A 20,789-nucleotide genomic window follows, 5' to 3' on the forward strand; every position below is an offset into this window, starting at 1 on the left:
CTCAGCAGCTAATGATAGCTAATGTTGGCAAACTTTGGGTACATACTGCTATGTTACTGACATTACTAAGTCTTTCTGCTGTCTTGATGACTCTGCTGTTACACTGTAGCATATCACATATCACAGTCCAGCAATAACATCAGAAAGGTTAAAGGTGTTAAGGGATAATAATAGCGATGTATTTTTGTCAAAATAAGTGTTAAATAGCTCTAGATTCTGATATCACTGTTGTAGAATGTTCAGTCAGTAATGTGGGTCTCCCCGTCCCTCCTTTCTGCAGTAAAGAATACATGTCCTGGTATGCCGTTCCCACTACTGTACATGAAAATGTACATGTACAGTAGTACATGAGACAGGTCATCTGTCAATCCACCAGGCCTGAACTAAAACAACCAATCAGGCAATGTCAGTGGGATGTAAGGATTATGAAAAGTACACTTTTTTTTCACAGAATTAATCTGTTCTCCATGTTCTACTGTCAGGATATGAAGTGAAAGTTTCAGCAAACAACTTTATTTTAAATGAAAATTAACCTACTGCAGCTTTAAAATCCCCCCCTTGGCAAGTGTTACTTGTGGCTATAAAGACTGTTCAGCAAAAAGTAAAATAGTTTTTCTGAAGACATTGGAACCAAAATACGACTTCTCTAACACCACGTATCACAATGAATCACACATCCTAATTAAACGTGAGAAAACAAGAGGACTAGCGTTGTTTTATTATATGCTTATATGCTTTTATTAGAAATAAGACACATTCATTTTGTGCTCTGAAAACTGTACATTAACAAAGAGGCGACCCCCAGTAAATTAAAAAGGGGTGTGAGGAGGAGGTGGGAGGGTGTGTGTGTGTGGCAGGGTGGGGTGCAGATCAGGGTAGGGTCAGGGGTTTCGAGGTCAGGGTTTTCGACAAATACAGATCTGAGGGAGTGACTGGCGGTGATATCAAAACACACACTGTTACATTGCGATACAGAACACTCGAATAGTCCAGTACCTTGAAAGGACGGGGGGAGGGGATGGGCGGATCAGTATCAGAATAATCATGTTCATATTAATAATAATGATAACAACTATCCCCAAGCACAGTAAGAAAGATATTTATAGGCTAAAATCCATTCTGTAGAACTCTGTTGAAATAATTACAATGCTGTACATCAGGACTCCAAATGAGCCTTGTGCTTTCTCTGTGTGCAACCAGCATCCCTCTGATGATCTCTGCCTTGTATATATCGCCGCCGTTAATCATCATACCATATATATTTATAGATCTAGTCGTTTGCGCATCTGTAGCACGCACATACATACAGACAAGAACCTTGTTTCCTCAGCATCTTCGAAACACCATCACATTTTGCATTTGCTGTATCAAGCCTGCTTGTACATCAAGACCCAAACGAACGTGGATCCTTCCCAGACGTCCATGTTGTCCCCTCTGCGGGCTGCGTCGATGTTGAGGGCCGTTTAGAGCGCAAAGCTCGCTGGCCCCCGCTCTGTGGCGTCTCTGAGGTGTCTGTCGATGAGAAGGCAACATGCCATTTTGGCCCAGGGTGACGTCTTTTGTTTAAACACCCCACACCCTCCCATCATCCCTCCCATCCATCGCTTGTCACTGCAGGGCCGACCTTGCCCTGCTAGGGATCATGGGGGGATAAAGTGGTGGATCCAGTAGGGTTGGGGTGAATTGTAGGGGGCTGGAAGGGAACGGCATTTGTGGGGGCACATGGGTGTATGTTTGGTGGTCTGCCTTCTCAAATGCTTGTTCGTTTTCCCTTTTGAGACAGACGTTAAAGGAAAAAACTGTCCGGGGGTGTCAGGAACATCAGCGTTCATCAGGAGGAAGAGAGAGCAGAACAGCGACAACACTCTCAACAGTAAAAACAAAAGAGACATAATCATGATTATTACATTGTATTCATTTAATTCAGGGGTAAACATTGCAAGATTACCTTTGCTATGTGGTTTATTACATGACTATATGATGCACATATAGTAGCGAAATCTGCTACTTTGGCAATCTGTCTCCAATGTGAGCCAGCGTGGAGTCCAAGACCATATACAAGAAGATGACCAGTATTTTTTAGACAAAAACACCATCCAAATGTCAAATAAAACAACATAGAAAGAGACACCATGTTCCCGTTCTCTCTTCAACTGGTTTAATAGATATTCTGATATTTCTCTCCTCCTCGCCCTCCTCCTCCTCCCCCCATCACATTCTCGCAGCGGGCTTCATCTAGCCTTTGAGTAGAAGTACAGAGCAGGGCAGTGTGTGTGGTGTGTCATCTGCTTGTTCGTCTTGAGAGCATTGGGGGACAAAAAAAAGAAGTTGTAGGGTTTGAGGTCTCCGGGATCTGGGTCACACCTCCGTTTGCAGGTCCATGATCTCCTGGCCCACCAGAGGGATGGTGGCGCTGGTTTTCTCCCACTCCACCGTCTGCAGCTCCAGAGGGGAGGCAGCCACCGTCTCCAGGTCCTTCCTCACCCAGGATGGGGGGGAATGGGTCTTCCTGATGCCCTCCCACGCCCTCTTACTCGGGGTCTGCTGCTTGTCCTGAAGGGAACAGAGGGAAAAGGCTTGTTTTCGGAGATGGTCATACAATCTGTGATGTATTTCAGAAGTTATATTGTGAGCCCTTTTAGTGAACCTACTTTACCTCACGCTGCCTTTTGTATGTCTGCCTTAGCATTTTTTGAAAGAAATACTGAAATTTAAAAAATAAGCTCATTCAGTTTCTTGCCGAGAGTTAAATAAGAAGATCGCTGCCACTCTCGTGTATGATAAGCATGGAGCTGGAGCAACAGTAATTAGCTTGGATTATCTTACAGAGAGGAAACAGTGGGGAACAGCTCACCCTGGTCCAAAGTGAAAGAGAACAGGTCTACAGAGTATGGGTATTATATTGACACATACTCATGTACTAAAAAGTACATTACCTGTACCAAATACTCGTTCAACTCTAACCAACGGCAAATCCCAAGTCCTAAACTTTCAGTTTCTAGTCCTAAACAAGTCATAATGTGCTCTGCACCAAATGTAATTCAACTTAATAACAGAACGGATGAAACTAAATTATCTTAGGTATCATTTCTTCCGACTGGGGCTCAGTAATGTAACATTAGTTCTTAATCGTTCTCTCCTGCAACTTGATTGAAAGCTTTTGGAATCTGGGGAATTAAGGGTTGACTTGCTGTTAGTGTTAATAGATCCCGGACATTAAGGGAAACTGTTTTTAATCTTTGGGCTTTGGGGAAGGTATTAAGTATTTTAAGTCAAAAGGTTTGAGTCCAAGTGAAGTCATGAGTCATTAGTGTTCAAGTCCAAGTCTTTTTTGATTATGTCAGGTCGAGTCTAAAGTCTAAAGATGTGAAAGTAACGTGACTCGAGTCCATACCTCTGCTTATTAGCAAGTATCTAACTTAATCTGTACACAAACGTAAGAACGTCAACTTTTGGTTTTACAGGAAGTTAAGCTGGAATTATCTGGCCGCAGTGACTAACTTTCCCATGTTGCTGTCTTTATGTTAAGCTAAGCACCTCCTAGCTCCAGCTCAAGAAAGTGAATACACATTTTCTTAAATGTCCAACTGTTCCTTTAAAACCTCATTTGAAAAACCCTACAAAAGGGACGTAAAATGCTGATTCAATCCAAAGTGGGTGTATGCACAAAAAGCTAGATAAGATAGATATATTAACAAGGATTTGGATGCAGATATGATTGTGGCTGAGGCAAAACACATCGCAGCGGAGAAGTTGATCTCTCTGCCTCTTCCACTTGTATGATCATTACATCACAATGTTTTTTTCTGGAAAGAAGTGAAAGCTGCATGATTCTGCAGGACTCTAACAAATAATCTGATTGGTTGTGAAGCTGTCAGTGTCAGATAGCTGCATCCTTTATCTGTGAAGTTAGACTCCAAAGCTGTGAAACAAATGGAGATCAAGGGCTTTTATAGCAGAAGGAAACAGAAATCATCTGCTGCCATGGAATGACTGCAGCTACAAAGCCAACATGGATTCCTTTTTGTACCCGCTGTTGGTGACTTTCTTTAGAAACTCCTTCCCAGTCAATCCAGTAACTTCCTAGTTTCCCATTGGAAGGAACCCACAAGTCATTATTTAGCTAGCCAACCGCATTGCCGGCTTACTCTCTTTTGAATGCTCATTGAGGTAATTGTAATATGTACAGCTATTCACCATACCGAACCTAAGCTAAAATACTTAAAACTAATGGTCATAATATAACCCTGGAGAATTGCATTGCTATGTTGAGGGGGATATCAAGAAACTTTCAAATGGGAACTTCACAGTTCTAAGTACCACTTTAGCAGGAAGCTATACTACTTAACTACCACCTGATCAATGGCCCAAAGCTATATTTTAGCTTGCAACGATTAGTGAATATATCGTCAACTATCAAATTAATTGCCAAATATTTTAATAAATGATTAACTGTTTTGAGTCATTTTTTTAGGGAAATGTCCAAATTCTCAAATGGGAATATTTTCAGTTTTTTGAGTCCTCTATGACCGTAAACTGAATAACTTTGGGTTGTGAACAAAACAAGACATTTGGGGACGTCACCTTGGGCTTTGATCAACATTTTTCACACAGTTTTGACATTATCAATTAGTTGAGAAAATAATTGACAGGTCAGTTAGCAGCTCTGACCGTTAAGCTAATGCAATTAATTGTCTTTTTCCACTGGGTATTGCATATCTACTTGAATCATATGGCATATTTGAATGTATAATTGGCACAGTGAAGACAGAATATTGCCCTCGCTTCAGCTAACATAACTTTAGCCTGTGTTTAGCTAAAGCCTTGCCTGCCAGCTCAACAAAAAGGGCCTATAGTGTAAGTGTCTTTCATGAGGACTTGTCTTGTAACAAGTTCTAACAAGTTGTATGAACTTTCAAATATTTGTCACATTTGGAGTGACAATGTGTACTTGACTGCGTTTGCAGTTGTAGTTTGTATGCCGACCCACAATTAAGCCCCTTGACGCCCCCACAGCTAATTTCCTCTGGCGCTGACATTGTAAGCAGATAAAAAATGAAATTTTTAAAATTGCTGCACTTCTAATTAAACAGGCAACTCCACTCAAGTGTGGTGATCTGTACTAATGATAAGAGAAAAGGAGAACAACATTGGATATGGGGAGGGAGAGGGAGGGGGCAGAACAGAATAAAGTTAAACTCTTTACACTCATGTTGGTCTTGTCGCTGCTGGCAGAGGACACACTCCATCTTTTGGCAGCTTTGGCGTCAACAGGTGGAGACTCTCTATCCTTGTCTGCACTGTGAATCTTCCTGTTCAGGTCCTGAAACATGTCCTGGTGGCGTTTCCGGGTGTGCATAATCTTCTACACAGGAACATTGCACGTTACGTATGAGGTAAACAGCACAGGCTACCATCAAACCTAGTTTTACCCCCCATTACATTTAATTCCTCCAATCTCAACACTACAGTCACACCCAAACTCTGAATACATCTGACAAATGTATGCAAACATCTAGAGGTCTGAATAACTAAGAGACATATCAGCTTTTTGGTCTATGTCTAGAAAGCTCTGTAGGAATCAAAGAGACTAAAATTACCTCAAAGTCAAGCTCTGCATAGCGTGATTTTCGTCTCTGGGGGGAGATGAGACAGAGAAATTAAAGATGTGTCTTGATATTGTGTGCCTTGTGAGCGGACAAATGCTCAAGTGTTTGTTAATTGCATCTCTCCTCGTCAGCTGGTCAAGAAAGGTTGTTTCTGGGACCCGGAGGAGAGTGGTAAGTCATGGGGGAGGAAACAAGGTTTGCTGCCGGTCATTCTGACCCTGTTGGCACAAGTTTGCAGTTAACAGATTGCGACCGAGTGACCTTCGAGTCCTCCATCGTGGAGTGGTGAAGGAAAAAAAAAACCTGACCTTCAGGCTGCTCGGTTGCCGTGGCAGCTGCCGCCTCGCACGGCATTATGGAAGTGTGTTTTGCCCCGAAGTAAAAAGACACCAGCGGGCAGATGTCCAGGCCGCTGTGTGCTGATTACTGTGTCGTCTCATCCTGCCAGTGCTGTCTGCGCTAGGAGCGCAGTCAAAACTAACCTTTTTAAAGATGCTGTCCTTAATAGGCCTTTTTTTAAGCATCAGAGGAGGGGGTGACCTAAACATGCAAGAAATATAGCACAGTACCGCTCTGGGGAGACCTAATTAATGATCCTTCTATTTATTTTTATGAATTAATATTTAGTTTATCAACATGTGGCTCCCTAGATGATTATCTCAGTTCATAATTTCTTCATCTAATGCTGTGTTGGTCAAACACAGCTCATAACACAATACATTCTGGGAAAAACAATATTACAAAATAATAGATGATCAACAGAACAGTAAGTGGTGTGATATGTGGCACCAATCACACTGATACATGGATAAGAAAAGAAAGAATTCAACTCTGATGTACCTGTATTGAGAGAGGAAATGTGACGAGAAGATAGTGATGTTTACCACAATGACAAAAGCCAGTATTGAAATAAAAGCCATGAAGTGAACAAATAAAGGCTGGTTGCTAGTAGGTAACTTTTTTTTAAAATACATTTTTAATTTTTAATTTTTAATTTTAATTTTATTTTTTTGAAACTTTCACTACATCCTGACGTAGTACATGAGACAGATAATCTGTGAAAAAATCTGGTTCCTCTGGCTCCTCCCAGCCGAGAAAGATTGAGTGTTGATTGTTGAGTCTCATTCCAAGGTTGTCAAATACTCGCACTTTGGGTCCTTTCTTGGCTCTGATTGGTTGTTTTCATTCAGGCCCAGTGGATTTTTACAAACGCCATTAGGAGCACTAGGAGGAGCCAGAGGAACCTGATTTTTTCACATATTATCTGTCTCATGTAACTATCAAGATATATCGAAAGTTTCAGCAAATACAGTTATTTATTTATAAATGTTACCTACTGAAGCTATAAGGCAAAAGATTTTGAGGGAGTGGGGGTGGAACGTGTCCCTAGCACTAGTCATGTCATACTCACCCCTCTGCTGCTCTGAGTTTCTCTTTAACAGAAAGACTATTTTCATACACTAATTTAGTCCAATCAGTTTTCAATGTTTTTCCCATTCTGTTAAATGTTGTGTGTAGGATTTAGTGGCATCTAGTGGTGTGGTTGCAGATTGCAACTCTGACACTTCTGCCTCCCCTTCCAAGCACGAAGAAGAAATTACAGTGGCCGTGAAACGTGTTAAAACAGTCTTATCTACAGCCAGTGTTTAGTCTGTCCCTTTTAGGCTACTGTAGAAACATGGTGGACTCCGCGAAGGGCGACCCACAGCATCTGTAGATGTTAAAGACTTAATCTGAAGTTAAAAAAAAACAAATGAAAACATACCTATATTATTTATAATATATTATAATAATATTATATTCCATTTCTGCCAATAGATCCTCCTAAATGTTACACACTGACCCTTTAATGAAACTTACTGCTTCACTTTAAAACCCTTCCAGGAAAGTAAGGTATTATGCCCTATGGAAGGTGTTCTTGACCTTTTGTAACTTACAAAAGGAACAAGTTCCCAACTAAAGGGTAAAAAAAAAGAGTAAAAATAATAAAGTGACAAAAAGGAGAAAAACAAGCTCCTCTGCAATGATAAAGGCTATGAGCTACATGAGCAGCAACCATATACCTAGCTTTCAAAGTGGCTTTTTCCTTCCCAATTCTTTGTGTCTGTGGAGCTCTGATGGTTTTGGTGCCTCATTTGACATTTCAAAACAACATACTGTGCTTTCAGCTCAGCAGCACTTCGTGCCATTATCAATCCAAATGTATGCATTCAGAGTCATCACACACACATCACACGCATTGGAGCTTTTAATAGTGCAGGATTGTCTCCTACATCACTGTTTCATTTCAAAAACCGATCCACTTGGGAATGTTAGCTAGCTAACGTTGGCATATGTTTGTCTCTACCTGATGATGGGTTCTGATCGCTGTGTTGATATTCCAACATAATTAGACATCGAAATTATGCATTTTTATTTCTTATTCATGTGAATTCTTGAGCACATTTTAAAAATAAATAAATAAAGTACGATCTTAGTGAATTACCCAAAATATTATGTGCATTTTTATTCAAGCCTTTTGGCAGTACCATTGCCTTTGCGGCCCACTAGTTGAGAATTGCTGCCTTATGTGGTGCTAGAAGGCCTTTAATGTGTAACGTCTGTCCAACAAGTTAGAGTTTTTATTGACAGAAACATAGCTGTGCTAAAAAAAAAAAAATGAAAATAATAAGCTATTAAGCTATTAATCACAAATTGTAAACAGTATTTCTGTTAAAAAGAGAAACTGCGATCAGTAGAATGGTCTGCGACTCTGTTGTTGGTCTAATGAGAATAATGCTGTGTACATTTACATTATTCGGAATTTATCAAGAAAACGGGTAAACAAGGTTGAAGTGTTGAATTTGCATCAAAAGCAAAAAACATTGACAGCAAATTAAAAGAGAAGCAGATCAGAGGACAGGGAGCTGTCTCACTAAAATATGACATGATAAAGTAATACACTTACAGCAGGGGAAATAATAAAATAAAGCTTTGTCTATAATACTGTACAAGCCAGTTTTAAATAAGACCTGGTTCTCGAGAATTTATGGTAGTTAGTTGTAGTACAAAACACAACTTTGCATGCATATCTTAATAAAAGTATGAAGTATGAGGCTGATAATGCATTACTATGACAAGAATATGCTGATCACTTTCGTGGTCTTACCTCCAGTGAGCTCATGGACAGTGTGGAGACGGTCTCACTCTTGGACATCACACCGGAGTTTCCGGAATCTCCCCCTTCACACATGCTGTTGGCCACCTGGGAGTCTCTGGGCACATTCTGCAGGTTGTGTGCAGGTGAGTCTCTGTCAGAGCATGACACACTGATCTGGTCAGCAGGCAGGCTCTTCAGCCCAAAGCCAGGCACCGGCTCTCCGCTGACCGGGTTAGCCAGGTGGATGAGCCTGGTCTGAGGCAGCTGCTCGATGCTGATGTTATACTTGGCTGTCTGCTCCTCTTTCCCCTTGGCCGGCTTCAGGGTGCCTGTGCTGTTGGTGGGTAGAATGACGTACCCCGGGCCTTTGCCAGTGCCCTCGGAGCTGCTGCCCTCGCCATTCCCTCGAGGCAGCTCTCCGTCCAGCTGCTTGAATAGTTCGCCGTCGCAGATGTAGATTGATTTGGCGCCTGGCAGCTCCGTGCTGATTCCCTTGGCGGCGCCCTTCTCCCTGCGCAGCGTCAGAGTGTGACTGGTGTAGTCGGCTACGTTCTGCAGGTGAACTTTGGCCATGCTAGCCGGCATGGTGTTGAAGTTAGAACCCTTCTGAAGGGTGAGGGTCCCGGAGGAGGCCTTCTCCTCCCCCTGGAGAGATGAGCGTTTCATAGTGCCTGGAGGCAACAGAAAGACAGAGTACCAGTCAGAAATGAAGAGTTGGACCAGGGCCAGATTTACCCACTTGGGCTCCCTGGGGGCAAAAGAAAGCTGTAGGTCCCTACTGACCTCCAACCAACCTCTCACTGCACATTATTCATTCATATCACATGTGATACAGTAATATGAACTGTGTGAAATCAGATTTTGATACAGAACTTCTTAACAAGACCTGGTCCCAAGAAAATGAAGGATGCAGCAGTTATCTTAGTGATACTGTTATTTAGTGGTGATCCTCACACAAATGTAGGGCTTTTGGGGCCCCTGGGATCTGGGCCTTGACAGCAACTGTCAGCTTTTGATCATCTAGCCCTAACCTGACTGCTCCAGGTGGTTTTTCACACAGAACTATCTGGGAATGCGTCATTGGAAGCTGTTTGGAAAAGGGTAGGCACCCAAAAAATATTCAGTAGGTCACTGGATGAACCATCTACCTATCATTGTCCAGTGAACTTCAACCAGTCAGATCAACAAACCATATTATGTAGTCAAACTCTCATCCAGCTGGGAGAAGAGTGAAAACATATTCTCTAGTTCTGATAGAACTGATTGTATCAGCATCTACGCTAACCTCTATGGGAGATGCCATTGTTGTTTAATGACCACCACCGTAGCTGCCAGTACTTCTGCAAAGGACGCTGATTGGTCCGCTACCACTGTAGTTTGGCCACAGAAGCATATTGTAGTCCGGCAAGATGAATTCTCGTGTGATCTTGCCAGTCTAGCTACCTCGCAAGGTTAATCCAGCCCTGGGCTGGACAGATGCTGAAGCAACCTTCCACTGAAACTCAAGTCAGGTGGAATCAGTGCCATCCTGCTCTATAGGTATGAACTGTCAAGTATAATTGTAAATGAATAATTTTATAAGTAAACACTGGTTAGCTATGGGACACCCTAAAAAGATAAACTGAAAAGGTACACACCCATAGATAAACACTAATATCAGACTTCAGCAGATCTCCCAAAATGACAAATTTAGAAAGTACTTGTTTATTGAAATGACTCAACTAAGGCTACATGGCCTGCCTTGACCTTGTGTCCCGACCTCATTTTACTATAACAACTGTTGGCTTATGGCAGCAGGCATATCCCATGTCCAAGCTGGTAAACAACGTCGGATAGCGCAACACTAAATATCTTTAAATCGCTCTCTGTGCTCCCTTCTCCTACTTGACATATAGAAAGAAAAAAACAATCATCTCTCTCTGTTCTTTTCTGTCTTTTTTCGATTGGGCTTGTCTGCGTCTCAATAGCTTTTCTGCTCCAGATGCTTTTCTTGATATCCTGTCTCAAGAGATAATCAGATTTTTCACTCCCAGCGGATATCAGAGCAGAGCCAGTATCTGATGCGGCACTGTCGGAAGGGACTTAATTATACAGCGGCAGTGTAGGAGAGACTCAGACAAGCCTATTTATCTGCATATAACTGCTCAGCACACGTTCATCCCACTCCCATCAGCATGGGCTAAACTGCGTTATGCTGCCGTAATGTGCTGTATCTCTTGTCAAAACAGCTCCTTGGTGAGGGGGGGGTGCTGCTGTGATGTTGATTGTAAGACACGAGTGCAGAACTGAGGGGGAACATGCCTCACATCTGTTCCGACAACGCTGAGGAATTTGAAGCAGTCAGAACACTGAGAGGAGGCACAATGAGACAGCTGTAGCTTTTGAACAGCAGTCCCCAAAGTCAAATCAAACATACACAGACACAAAATCAAACATTCTCAACCTGGAGCTTACCTGATCTGCAAGCCATATCCACGTCTTTCTCAAAGTCAGTCTGAGGACAGAAAACAATAAATATTGCATGAACTGTGCACGCCTTGCCAGAATTAAAGAATAAATAAGAAAACATATGTATATTCATACCATGAGCTGAGCATGGCCGTTCTGAAAAGATCCTCCTGAATCTCCGTTAGCATCCTCCTGGCGGTCCACCACACGGCACTTCACTGCCTCCTGAACCTGTAGCAAATCATGAGAGCATGAGAACATAAAAACTAAGAGAGTGGCCTTTTATAATAAAGGCTACAAGTCTATAGTCCATAGAGGCTGCAATGTCCATTACACCACAAAAAACAAATGTAATGGATTGAACTAACAATAAGCTAGTCCTAGACTTACAGGTAGTCAGGCCAAACAGTCTGGCCTAAAATTGTTGTCCTGATGGCGGCACTACAAGCCAAATGTCATGGGGTCATTCAAATCAAAATGGTCCACCCAACTGGGAGCCTGAATGTGCTCAAAGAATTTCATAGCCATCTGCACCCATGCATCCCCACCCAATACATTTTGAGATCATGGACCTTGTCACGGACCATGGACCACCATGACCATGTTTCTCAAGGTAAAATTTGGCTGATGGTGATGCTACATGCTCAGATTTGGTTAATTTGGTAATTTTTCCTTGATTTTCGTGCTTTTACCAAGATTAAGTAAGTTCAGTCAGACAACTCACGTTTGAAATGTTTATAACAGCAGTATAGCATATTTAGATTTTAGCGTCTAGGCTCCGACCTCATCACTCCCCGCGGATATGTTTACATAGAGACATTGGGGAGTGAAGAGCAAATACCTTAAACTCCTAGACGGAGCCTACAGGTGGATGTGGAGCAGGCAGCAATAGCTTACAGAGCAGCAGCAGCAATACGGATGCGGGCATTGACAGAGCAGAGGGAGAGCTGGGAAATTCTGCAGTTTAAATAGACCGCCAGATTGAAAAGAGTGTTCGGTTTGTGATTATAGAGAGTGAGGCATGTCATGTGTGTATAGCAGCGCAGCTCGAGTTGACTGCCTGAACTTGCTCGAAGGCTTCGCTCCATTTAAATGACTTTCTTTTTTTGTCTGTTTTTACGATCGGGAGTCTGCACAGTGTTTTATTGTGAAAATTGACCGAATCCTTAATGCTGTTCCTGTGTCTGACATCCTGCCCGGCTCAATCTGCTCTTTACAGCTTGATGCAGTTGACAAATAGACCCAATGCGTATTCTTTGCTTCTAGTGGAAGCACAAGCACTGTTTAGATCGTCAGTTATCAGCTCTGGTGAACACAACACAAATCATCTGAGGACCCTGTGTATCCACACCAAATTTTGGGTCAATTTGGCTGCCCTTTGTCAAGATATCTTTCGCTGGACCAAAGTGTTGCTTGAATAAATGGACAGACCAAGTGACATACCAACATAGCCATTCATATGCTGCTGGTAAAATTTTTTATTTAGCCTCTGCCAAGAAATTTACTGTAGAACTGATCAATACTGCGCTATTTTTTATGGGAAAATTATGCATCTCAGGGGGAGGTTGAAGTGCAATATGGCATTTATAGCCACAAAGAAAACCAGGAAGAAGGACATATATAAAGTCAGTGGTCATGTGAGGTACCTCTCTGCGCAGGATGCAGTGTACCATGACAATGACGAAGCCTTCCAGTGAATCAAAGACAGCAAAGAGGATTTGGAAGAGGGCAGAGCGCCGGTCGGTGATGGCGAGGACAGCTGACATCCACGTGAGGGCCAGGAGGGGCAAAACCACGCAGGAGCTCCACAGTGACGCCCTGCAGGATGGGAGGGGAACCGCAGTCAGGGAAAGCTCTAGTTAACATGACACAGAGGGCATGACTACAATGTTTTATAACAATTCTGCTGTAAGACATTTCATGTTTGTCATTAGCTTTGATTATTAGATTATTTTGACATCTAGGGCAGGCTGGTATACAAAACAACAGTTAAACTGGATTTATTTTCCTTTGGCACTTTAAAAAAAGTAGAGAATGTAGAACTTAACACAACCTCCTACAGCCCTTGATAACTGCCCACGCTGTTAGCGCAGTGTTAGCAGCCTCCAACTCTACCCATGCATAAATACATAACATCACAACAAATAATTATGTTACTACCACAAACAAAAACATACATCCATTATCTGCAGATATATATGTCCATAATTCACATATATTACATGCATGTATGTTTAAGATGGCTTAGTCAAACCATAGAGGATCTAGTGCAACAGGAAAGAGAGGGAGGAGCGAGGGTGAGCAGTGGGGGGGGAACGAGTGTAATGAGGCTGAAACAGAATGCAAAGACAAACAGAAGAGGCAGAGCAGAGAAGGACAGAGAGAGAGAGTCTGGAGAAGTGTCATTCCCGCTGTCCATATTTTTGCTCCCGCTTTGCTGTTCTTGTTTGTTTCTGACTCATTTCGTTTGTTCCAATGTGAGCATCCGAAATGAACAAGAACAATAATTACCCTCAGCGTGTGTCATGAAATTATCTTTCACTCAGACTATTTTTCTATTCAATAACATTCATTTAACTAGAGAATATTCCAGAGGTGGAAAAATCATATGCAACAATAGAATAATACTCCATTATAAGCGAAAGTACGGCATTCTGATAAATGTAACATTATATAGGCTACATTTTCCATATCACTTCACTATCACATAATTGCAAGATCATCACTGAGCTCTTTTGAACCCAAATACTCTATTTCCAATTGCTTTGCTGTTTTTCTGATCAGTGTTAAATTGTCAATGACACATTGTGCATGGTGTTTCACAATAAAAGCCCAGAAAGAAGGGGATTAAGGGTCTTGAGCTGCTAGAATGTGTTTTAATATTTAAAATCTGTACAGGAAGTGTTTGTGCTTAACACAGAACACACAAAAACTACAATTGAGTTAAAGAAAACAGCATTCTGTTTAAAACTGAAATTTAGACAATCTTAGAATTATAAGGTCTGTTTTTAACTGCAATTATATCCAGTATTAGAAAATGTATGGTTCTATTAATTGTGTGTCAATAAGGAATGTTACTGTTGTGGCTGGCCTGATAGCAAGATTTACCTCTGCTGTTGTAAAAGGGACAAATAAACTGAAAAGACACGTGGCTCTTAAGCCGCATTTATGTCACATTAAAGTGTCATAAAACACAATTTTCTGACGAATCACAACTAATGTATGAGGCAGGTGAGCACATGCTTCCTGCAAGGCATTACGAATCAAGCCACGATGACACACTCGCTACACATCACAAGCTAATAGAGATGTATGTAACATAACAAGCTGATGCTGATAAAACAGATAAATGCATTTGTATATAAAAAAGCTTTTAAAGCCACAGTCACTTTAACAGTTTTAAAGGAATTTTCATTGTGATACAATGATGGTTTAGTTTCTTTATATAGGTCATATAAAGACATTAGCATTATACTGAGACTGTTTCATAACCAGTTAAAAACTCTAAGTCTAACAAATGGAAAACAATATAAACAAAGTAGCAGTACGAAAACTCTACACAACTTCCACCTCTGGTATTAAAAAGGGCCAGTGCATTAAATTGATTTTCTGATGTTGATAATGCCATTATTTTCCTTGACCTCATTTGAAATTTGATGCGTCTCATTATGTGAAGTCTGTTTTAGAGGCTTTTCCACCCTGCCCACAGTAACACTCTAGAGGAACTCAACAATAGCGTTGGTATGAAACTGGACTGTTGGATGCTGAAAGTTGGCACAATGTATCAGAATGTCTGAAACGTACCTAGCTAAAGGATAATTCAAGTTATTTTCAGTCTGGGCCTTGTGCTCCATTTTCATTGTTTATGACCAAAATTATTTGAGTGTTGGACCTTCTCCATGAGAGTGCTGTTCCTCAATACAATTCACTGGGGACAGGAAACAACCAAAGAGTTGATCTTACTGATTTTAAAACTTGTGGACAATGATGGGACCAGAATAAACATCATTATTTGAATACATTAAGTTTATATATTTGAGATTTAAAAACATTAATATAGAATTTATGTAAAGATATAGTGGAGTCATGGTGTCACACTCCCTCTGCCTGTGTTGTTATCGCAGCCTCTCTGTGGTTTGTTTACATTACTAGTCTGCTCAGTGTGCAGCTTAGTAGAGCAGCAGAAACTGCTGTTTATCATCTATATCCATGTATTAAGCATTTATTTAAACCAAACCGGAGTTGAAGGACTAACAAAGAGGGTTTTGGTTAGTTTTAGTTTGTTTCTGTCCACTTTGAGTGAAGTTACGATGTTCTGAGGTAAGGTAAAATGACTGTTTTTGCTTATTGAGTCTGGTGGAGAGTAATAGCAATATTACGGCTGTTTCTGGTTAAACAATAGGTCTGTCTCTGTAGGGGTCTTTTCCATAAATGTTGTCAACATTTTAGAATAACAATCTGTCAGTGGCAAAAACAACAACTTTTAGTGGATGGATTTTGATGGGTGCATTTGTCCCCAATGACTAAAGTTAGCTTACATTGCAGCCATTGAAGCCCTTTCCATTAAAATTTTAACATCTAATTCTGAAAATGAAGCCACAGCAGCATTTGTGATTGTAGGAAAGACTGTGGAAAGACTGATTTTGTGGGTTTGATTAGAGCGGCAGTAGCTCAGTCTCATTTCCCCCTAGGGGGATCAACAAAGTATATCTTCTTCTTCTTCTTATTTTGTTTTTGTCCTATTATTTGGTCTGAGATGCCAGTGATCTACAATGTCACATCCAGTTACTAGTGAATTCTGTATATAAAACCTTGGACCTGGGAATGAGACTTAACAATCAACTATCTTTCTTCAGAATGACTGACGCCAACTTTAAGTGGTGCCTATTGAATTTAGATCTACCCATATCACTTAAAAAGAGATGCCAAGAAATAGATACACAGGAGTGAAAAGTAAAAAGGTACAAGTGGAAAAATGGATCTGGACAGGCCATGGTTGGCAACAGGAAAAGGCAAAGGGACATTATGGGACTGGAAAAACATAATTTGAAAATTTAACATTCTACGCATATAATTTCAACAGAGACTTTGTAGCTAACATAAAAAATAAATATACAGCTGTGAGATAGGGTTGGGAGTAAAAGTGATGGAATGGAGGTATATATTCTCATATTGCCCACTAGAGTCAAATATCTTCTGCACTGCTATGTGAGTGAGCCACTTTTTTAAAATATATTTTTGTATATTTTTAACACCATTTTACTCCTTCATGTAGTCACAGCCACTAGCCAGAAAAATAAATGTGTCTGATGTGATGTGAAGTGTGTCAGCAATGTCACATTACAGACTATGAAGTGAAATGATGTGTATTAACTGTTCAGTCACAGCTATTTAAAACGTAGAGACGCTATTTAGAGGGTGTGTGGATTGTGGCGGAGAGCAACACTCCTTGGAAAATAGAGGCAGATAACTCTACAATGAACTTCTGGAACAAGATCAGGTTCTGTTATCACAATAGCGAAGAGTGGAAAATCAAGGCCCAGGTTGATAATATTGGAGATGATCCATCTAGGTACTCATAGATCGCAGCAAGACACACAAACACACTGAGAAAATAAAAGTGCTGTCCTCTCTGTGTACATTGCCATTGCCTTCTCGACATTTGTTCTAATCAGCTGTGTGACTCTAAGCTGATGATCTCTTACGAGATGCACACTCACTCTCATTCAAACGTCAATCACATATGCATAATTATTTACATGTACACAGTTAAGACACAGTTTGTTTTCAGGAGCAGCACATAAGCTTCAGGAGCCATTCATATTGAATGAAATCCTCCCTGCCAGGGCACCAGGGAGAAGAAAAATGACAGAGGGATAAAGGAGAGAGAACCAATCAAGTGAAGGAGAAGAAGGGAGGCATACAGTATAGAGGAGAGAACAGAGGTAAGAAGAGTTAAGGAAAAATAATTAGCGGGACTAACATGGCGTTACTGGTAGCTGTGGTGGAAACGTCAGCCGAAGAGATAACTCCGCACTTGGCACATTTGAGCGTCATATTGTACAGTGGCACTGTCATCTGACTGCAAAGTCAAATTAACACGCTGTAACATACACAAACAGATACAAATGCACCTACACACAGACTCGCACTGATGCACGTGCGCACACGAGCACGCAAAAACAGTGAGTCACAGTGTTCTCGCACAATCTCTCTCTCAGGGCTATAGTCCAGCTCGGAGGTTTGCGTGTGTGTGTTTGGGTTTACCTGTGTGTGTGTATGTGACTCTACATGGGGACAGGGGAGGTGGGGCCAAGACTTAGCCATTGGTGGATGTTTCATGTTAAACATGGTGTCTAATTCTCTTCGCAAATGACTGGTTTGATGACCTGAAGCAACTCCTCTCTGCGTTCTCAGTATTTTACCTACTCAACCGTTTATCTGCTTGTAATAGGAAAAGGCTCCAACTACAGTAAATTAGTAAGTTCGTGCCTTTCATATGCCTGTTGTGGATTTACATCTCTGCTGCTCTGATAATGATGACGTGCTGGATGCGCCTCACCCCTGGTCATCTCAGTCTGTGCTAACTGCTTATTACGAGCATTGCCAAGCACTAATGCAAAGGTTCACAGACACATCTCAAACCTCCACTCTCATGAAACCACATACACACATGCGCAAGCAATTGGCACCATCAGTCATTACAGTCAGCACTCAGTCAGTTGCGATGAAAGAATATATCAATACATTCAGTATACTGCAGGTGTTAAACAATTTAGTCACTAATAAACTGCCTGCCTTTCCTCAACCATCCATTAACTCTGCCGGAGAGCTGAGTTCTATTTACATTTATGACACAGACAAGGGGAGAGGAGATTGACAGTTGGAGCACTAGATCTTTTGTACAAGATAAAATATAAGCAGTTGTGATAGAAAATATCTGGCTCTTTGATGAAAAGTCAAAGAGGCCAATGTACATAAACATTTGCAGAAAAACTATTTTCTCTTCCAAATAAAGTTCACTAGGGGTTTGATGACAAACTGATCACCTGATCGCTCCTGTCCCTTGACCAATCAGACCTATTATGAGCAATATCACCACTGAATCAATCAACATTCAATTACTTTGGAGAGCAGATCGATGAAAATAGACCACTGAACATTGATAAAATGTTGAAAATATAAATTAAAACTTCCAAATGGGAACTTAAAGTTAGGGAAAAAACGCTAGAGCTATAAAAGTAGATACCCCAACTTAACTCAGTTCAGGAAATGATTTTACTTTAAAGGAACTGTATGTACGAATTTCTGGTTAAAATATTTAAAAAATAGCTTAAATCTTCAGCCCAATGTGAAGAAATAACAGTTTTGAAGTTATGTCAAAGATATCTATGTATTCTTTTGCAGACATATCTAAGTTAGCACGCCCTCATTCCAACATGAGAGGATGAAGAAGTAGCGTTGACCCGAAGACAAGAAACCATGTTTGGTGGCAAAGAAAGAAGTGATAGAAAAAGAAGCAAGAGTTAACATTAGCGTTTCTTTCCAGCTCTTGGTGAGTAAAGGAATAAAGTTTGATGCTGAACTTGAGTTTCTTCTAGGCTCTTAAGATGTTAATGCTAACATTGGCTATTTAGCGATAGCTTATGGCGTTAATTGTAAAACATATCCAACAGTGTTAATATGTTTGCTAAATTAGCCATTTGTTGAAAGGAATAAAGACCTATGGGAGGGACTGTGCATTTCCTCTTCTTTCTTATGATAGAGATGGACAACACAACTTTCTGGTGATATGCTGGATGCTTGGAGTATGAATTTGGGAAAGGTGAGCAATTCCTACTTATAGCTCCTTTAATTCACAGAAACATTTTGTCATTCTGCATCTTTCTAATTTTATTTACTTAATTTACCTTCTATATCTCTTCAATGTCATTCTCAAGTAAAGACATTGCTGTGTGTATATATGAGACTGACACCAAAACCTTGTGTTTACTATTGATTTTCTAGATCTGAAGCATCCATTATAGCTACAGTGCTAGAAATATCTGCCACTGTGTCTGCCTCACAGTTATTTACAAAAATGAGACAAAACAGCAAAATGGATCCAATGGTGAACAATGAAAGCTGTTATTTGGCTGGCTTTTGCTTTTAGAAAGGGCATTAACTTTCTATTTCCAACAGTATACACCCAATAAGAAAGCAACAGATGATTTCCAGGTATGATCACTGAGAAACTACATCACTTCATTTTCCTTCCAAAACCCAAAGCTCCTAAAACTCCATTTATAGCTCTGTATTCTTCTCCACTGTCATTGCTAGACAAAGACCAACTACAGCGCTGGAGATATTGACAAGTAATAACAAACTAATCTGTTACCATATGGCCTCCTGCTAAACAACAATTAAAGTTGAAGAGCTGAGGGAATCGATTTTTGTAGCCCCTGGATGCCTGGATTAAAAATCACATAATGGAAGAAATTCAATTTCAAGTAAAAGGGCAATACAGCTGCTAAATGTAGGCCGTAGGCAGTGATATTAAAAAGCAATCAAGACTTTTTGAAATACAAAACCATTTCCCTGGACTTAAGGGGGGAAAGGTGGGTGGTTGGTCAGGCAGGGTGAGATGCATGAAGCAAAATAAATAAATACCCAATATGGACAAACATTGATCTGGGACGATATGCTCCTTGAGTCAAACATAAACCTCCTTCTGTAAGCTTTACATGATGTTTCAAAGCTCTGCATCAAACTGAACATTGGAATTGGAAGTACTTACAAAAGCTACAAAAACCCATTTCATCTGAAAGCTTAATGTTTGATTAACCCACTATTACAACCTGTAAATACACAGGCTTGATTATGGAAACCATTTAAGCAATCGTTAAGCAGGAAACAAACTCTGGTGGTGGTTGGAATTATGCCTCTCTTGTCTGTTTTAATTTTCTCAGTGAATTAACCTCTAATTTTCGGGGGAAAGAGGACTCAGCAGCGAGGCCTCTGAGGTGTGAGCAAACCTGCCTGGTGCAGATGCTCCTGCGCTCTTAATTAGATGCTGCACAAATTAATTAGCTTCATTATACATGTTTTGCATTTGAATGCATGCAGGAGAGGGTGGTGGGTGGTCACCAAGAGGAGAAAAACCACATTAGACCTTTCCTTTTTAGTCCACCACAGAGAGATCTACGACAACTTAATCACCATGAGGTCAGCACAAACAATAAAACTTAATTTTGAACCAGTCAGATCACGTTCAGATAACTGAGCAACCACAACAATCATTGCATCGGCAATTTGTCTTTGCATTCTCAAATCTGACCATGGCCCATGAAAAAGCCTGAACGTGACTGTGATTGCCTACTGTGTTTAGTATGTGGAAAAAAAGATAACATCCAAAGTCACTGTGAGTGGTGGATCTCACACAATGAAATTACCTTAAGCGCAGGGTTGAAGAAAATACAAATTAGTTATGTTTGAATGTGTTTTGATCAAAACAGACAGCACCGATATTTGCTAAAGATGGGCTTATTATACTGTGGTCATCAGGTCTCTTAAATTTGCACTGGCATGGGCATTTATGACTTAAATGGGAACTC

The 20,789-nt window shown here is 40.8% G+C and overlaps 1 protein-coding gene across 1 annotated transcript in view; it reads right to left on the reverse strand.

The window, feature by feature from the left end:
- Positions 1–742: 742 nt before the first annotated feature.
- Positions 743–20,789, reverse strand: part of adgrb1a (adhesion G protein-coupled receptor B1a) — a 143,948-nt gene continuing 123,901 nt past the window's right edge. The window contains exons 25-32 of the mRNA XM_035672108.1: positions 17,180–17,278; positions 12,843–13,014; positions 11,332–11,427; positions 11,203–11,242; positions 8,758–9,419; positions 5,601–5,636; positions 5,207–5,365; positions 743–2,553 (exon numbers count right to left, since the gene is read on the reverse strand). Of these exons, the coding sequence (XP_035528001.1) occupies positions 2,359–2,553; positions 5,207–5,365; positions 5,601–5,636; positions 8,758–9,419; positions 11,203–11,242; positions 11,332–11,427; positions 12,843–13,014; positions 17,180–17,278 (1,459 nt within the window). The 3' untranslated portion in view covers positions 743–2,358. The remainder of the gene's footprint in view (positions 2,554–5,206; positions 5,366–5,600; positions 5,637–8,757; positions 9,420–11,202; positions 11,243–11,331; positions 11,428–12,842; positions 13,015–17,179; positions 17,279–20,789) is intronic.

This window comes from Morone saxatilis, unplaced genomic scaffold, assembly GCF_004916995.1.
Source record: "Morone saxatilis isolate NCDOM2014 unplaced genomic scaffold, NCSU_SB_2.0 Contig24, whole genome shotgun sequence".
Taxonomy (NCBI): Eukaryota; Metazoa; Chordata; class Actinopteri; family Moronidae; genus Morone; species Morone saxatilis.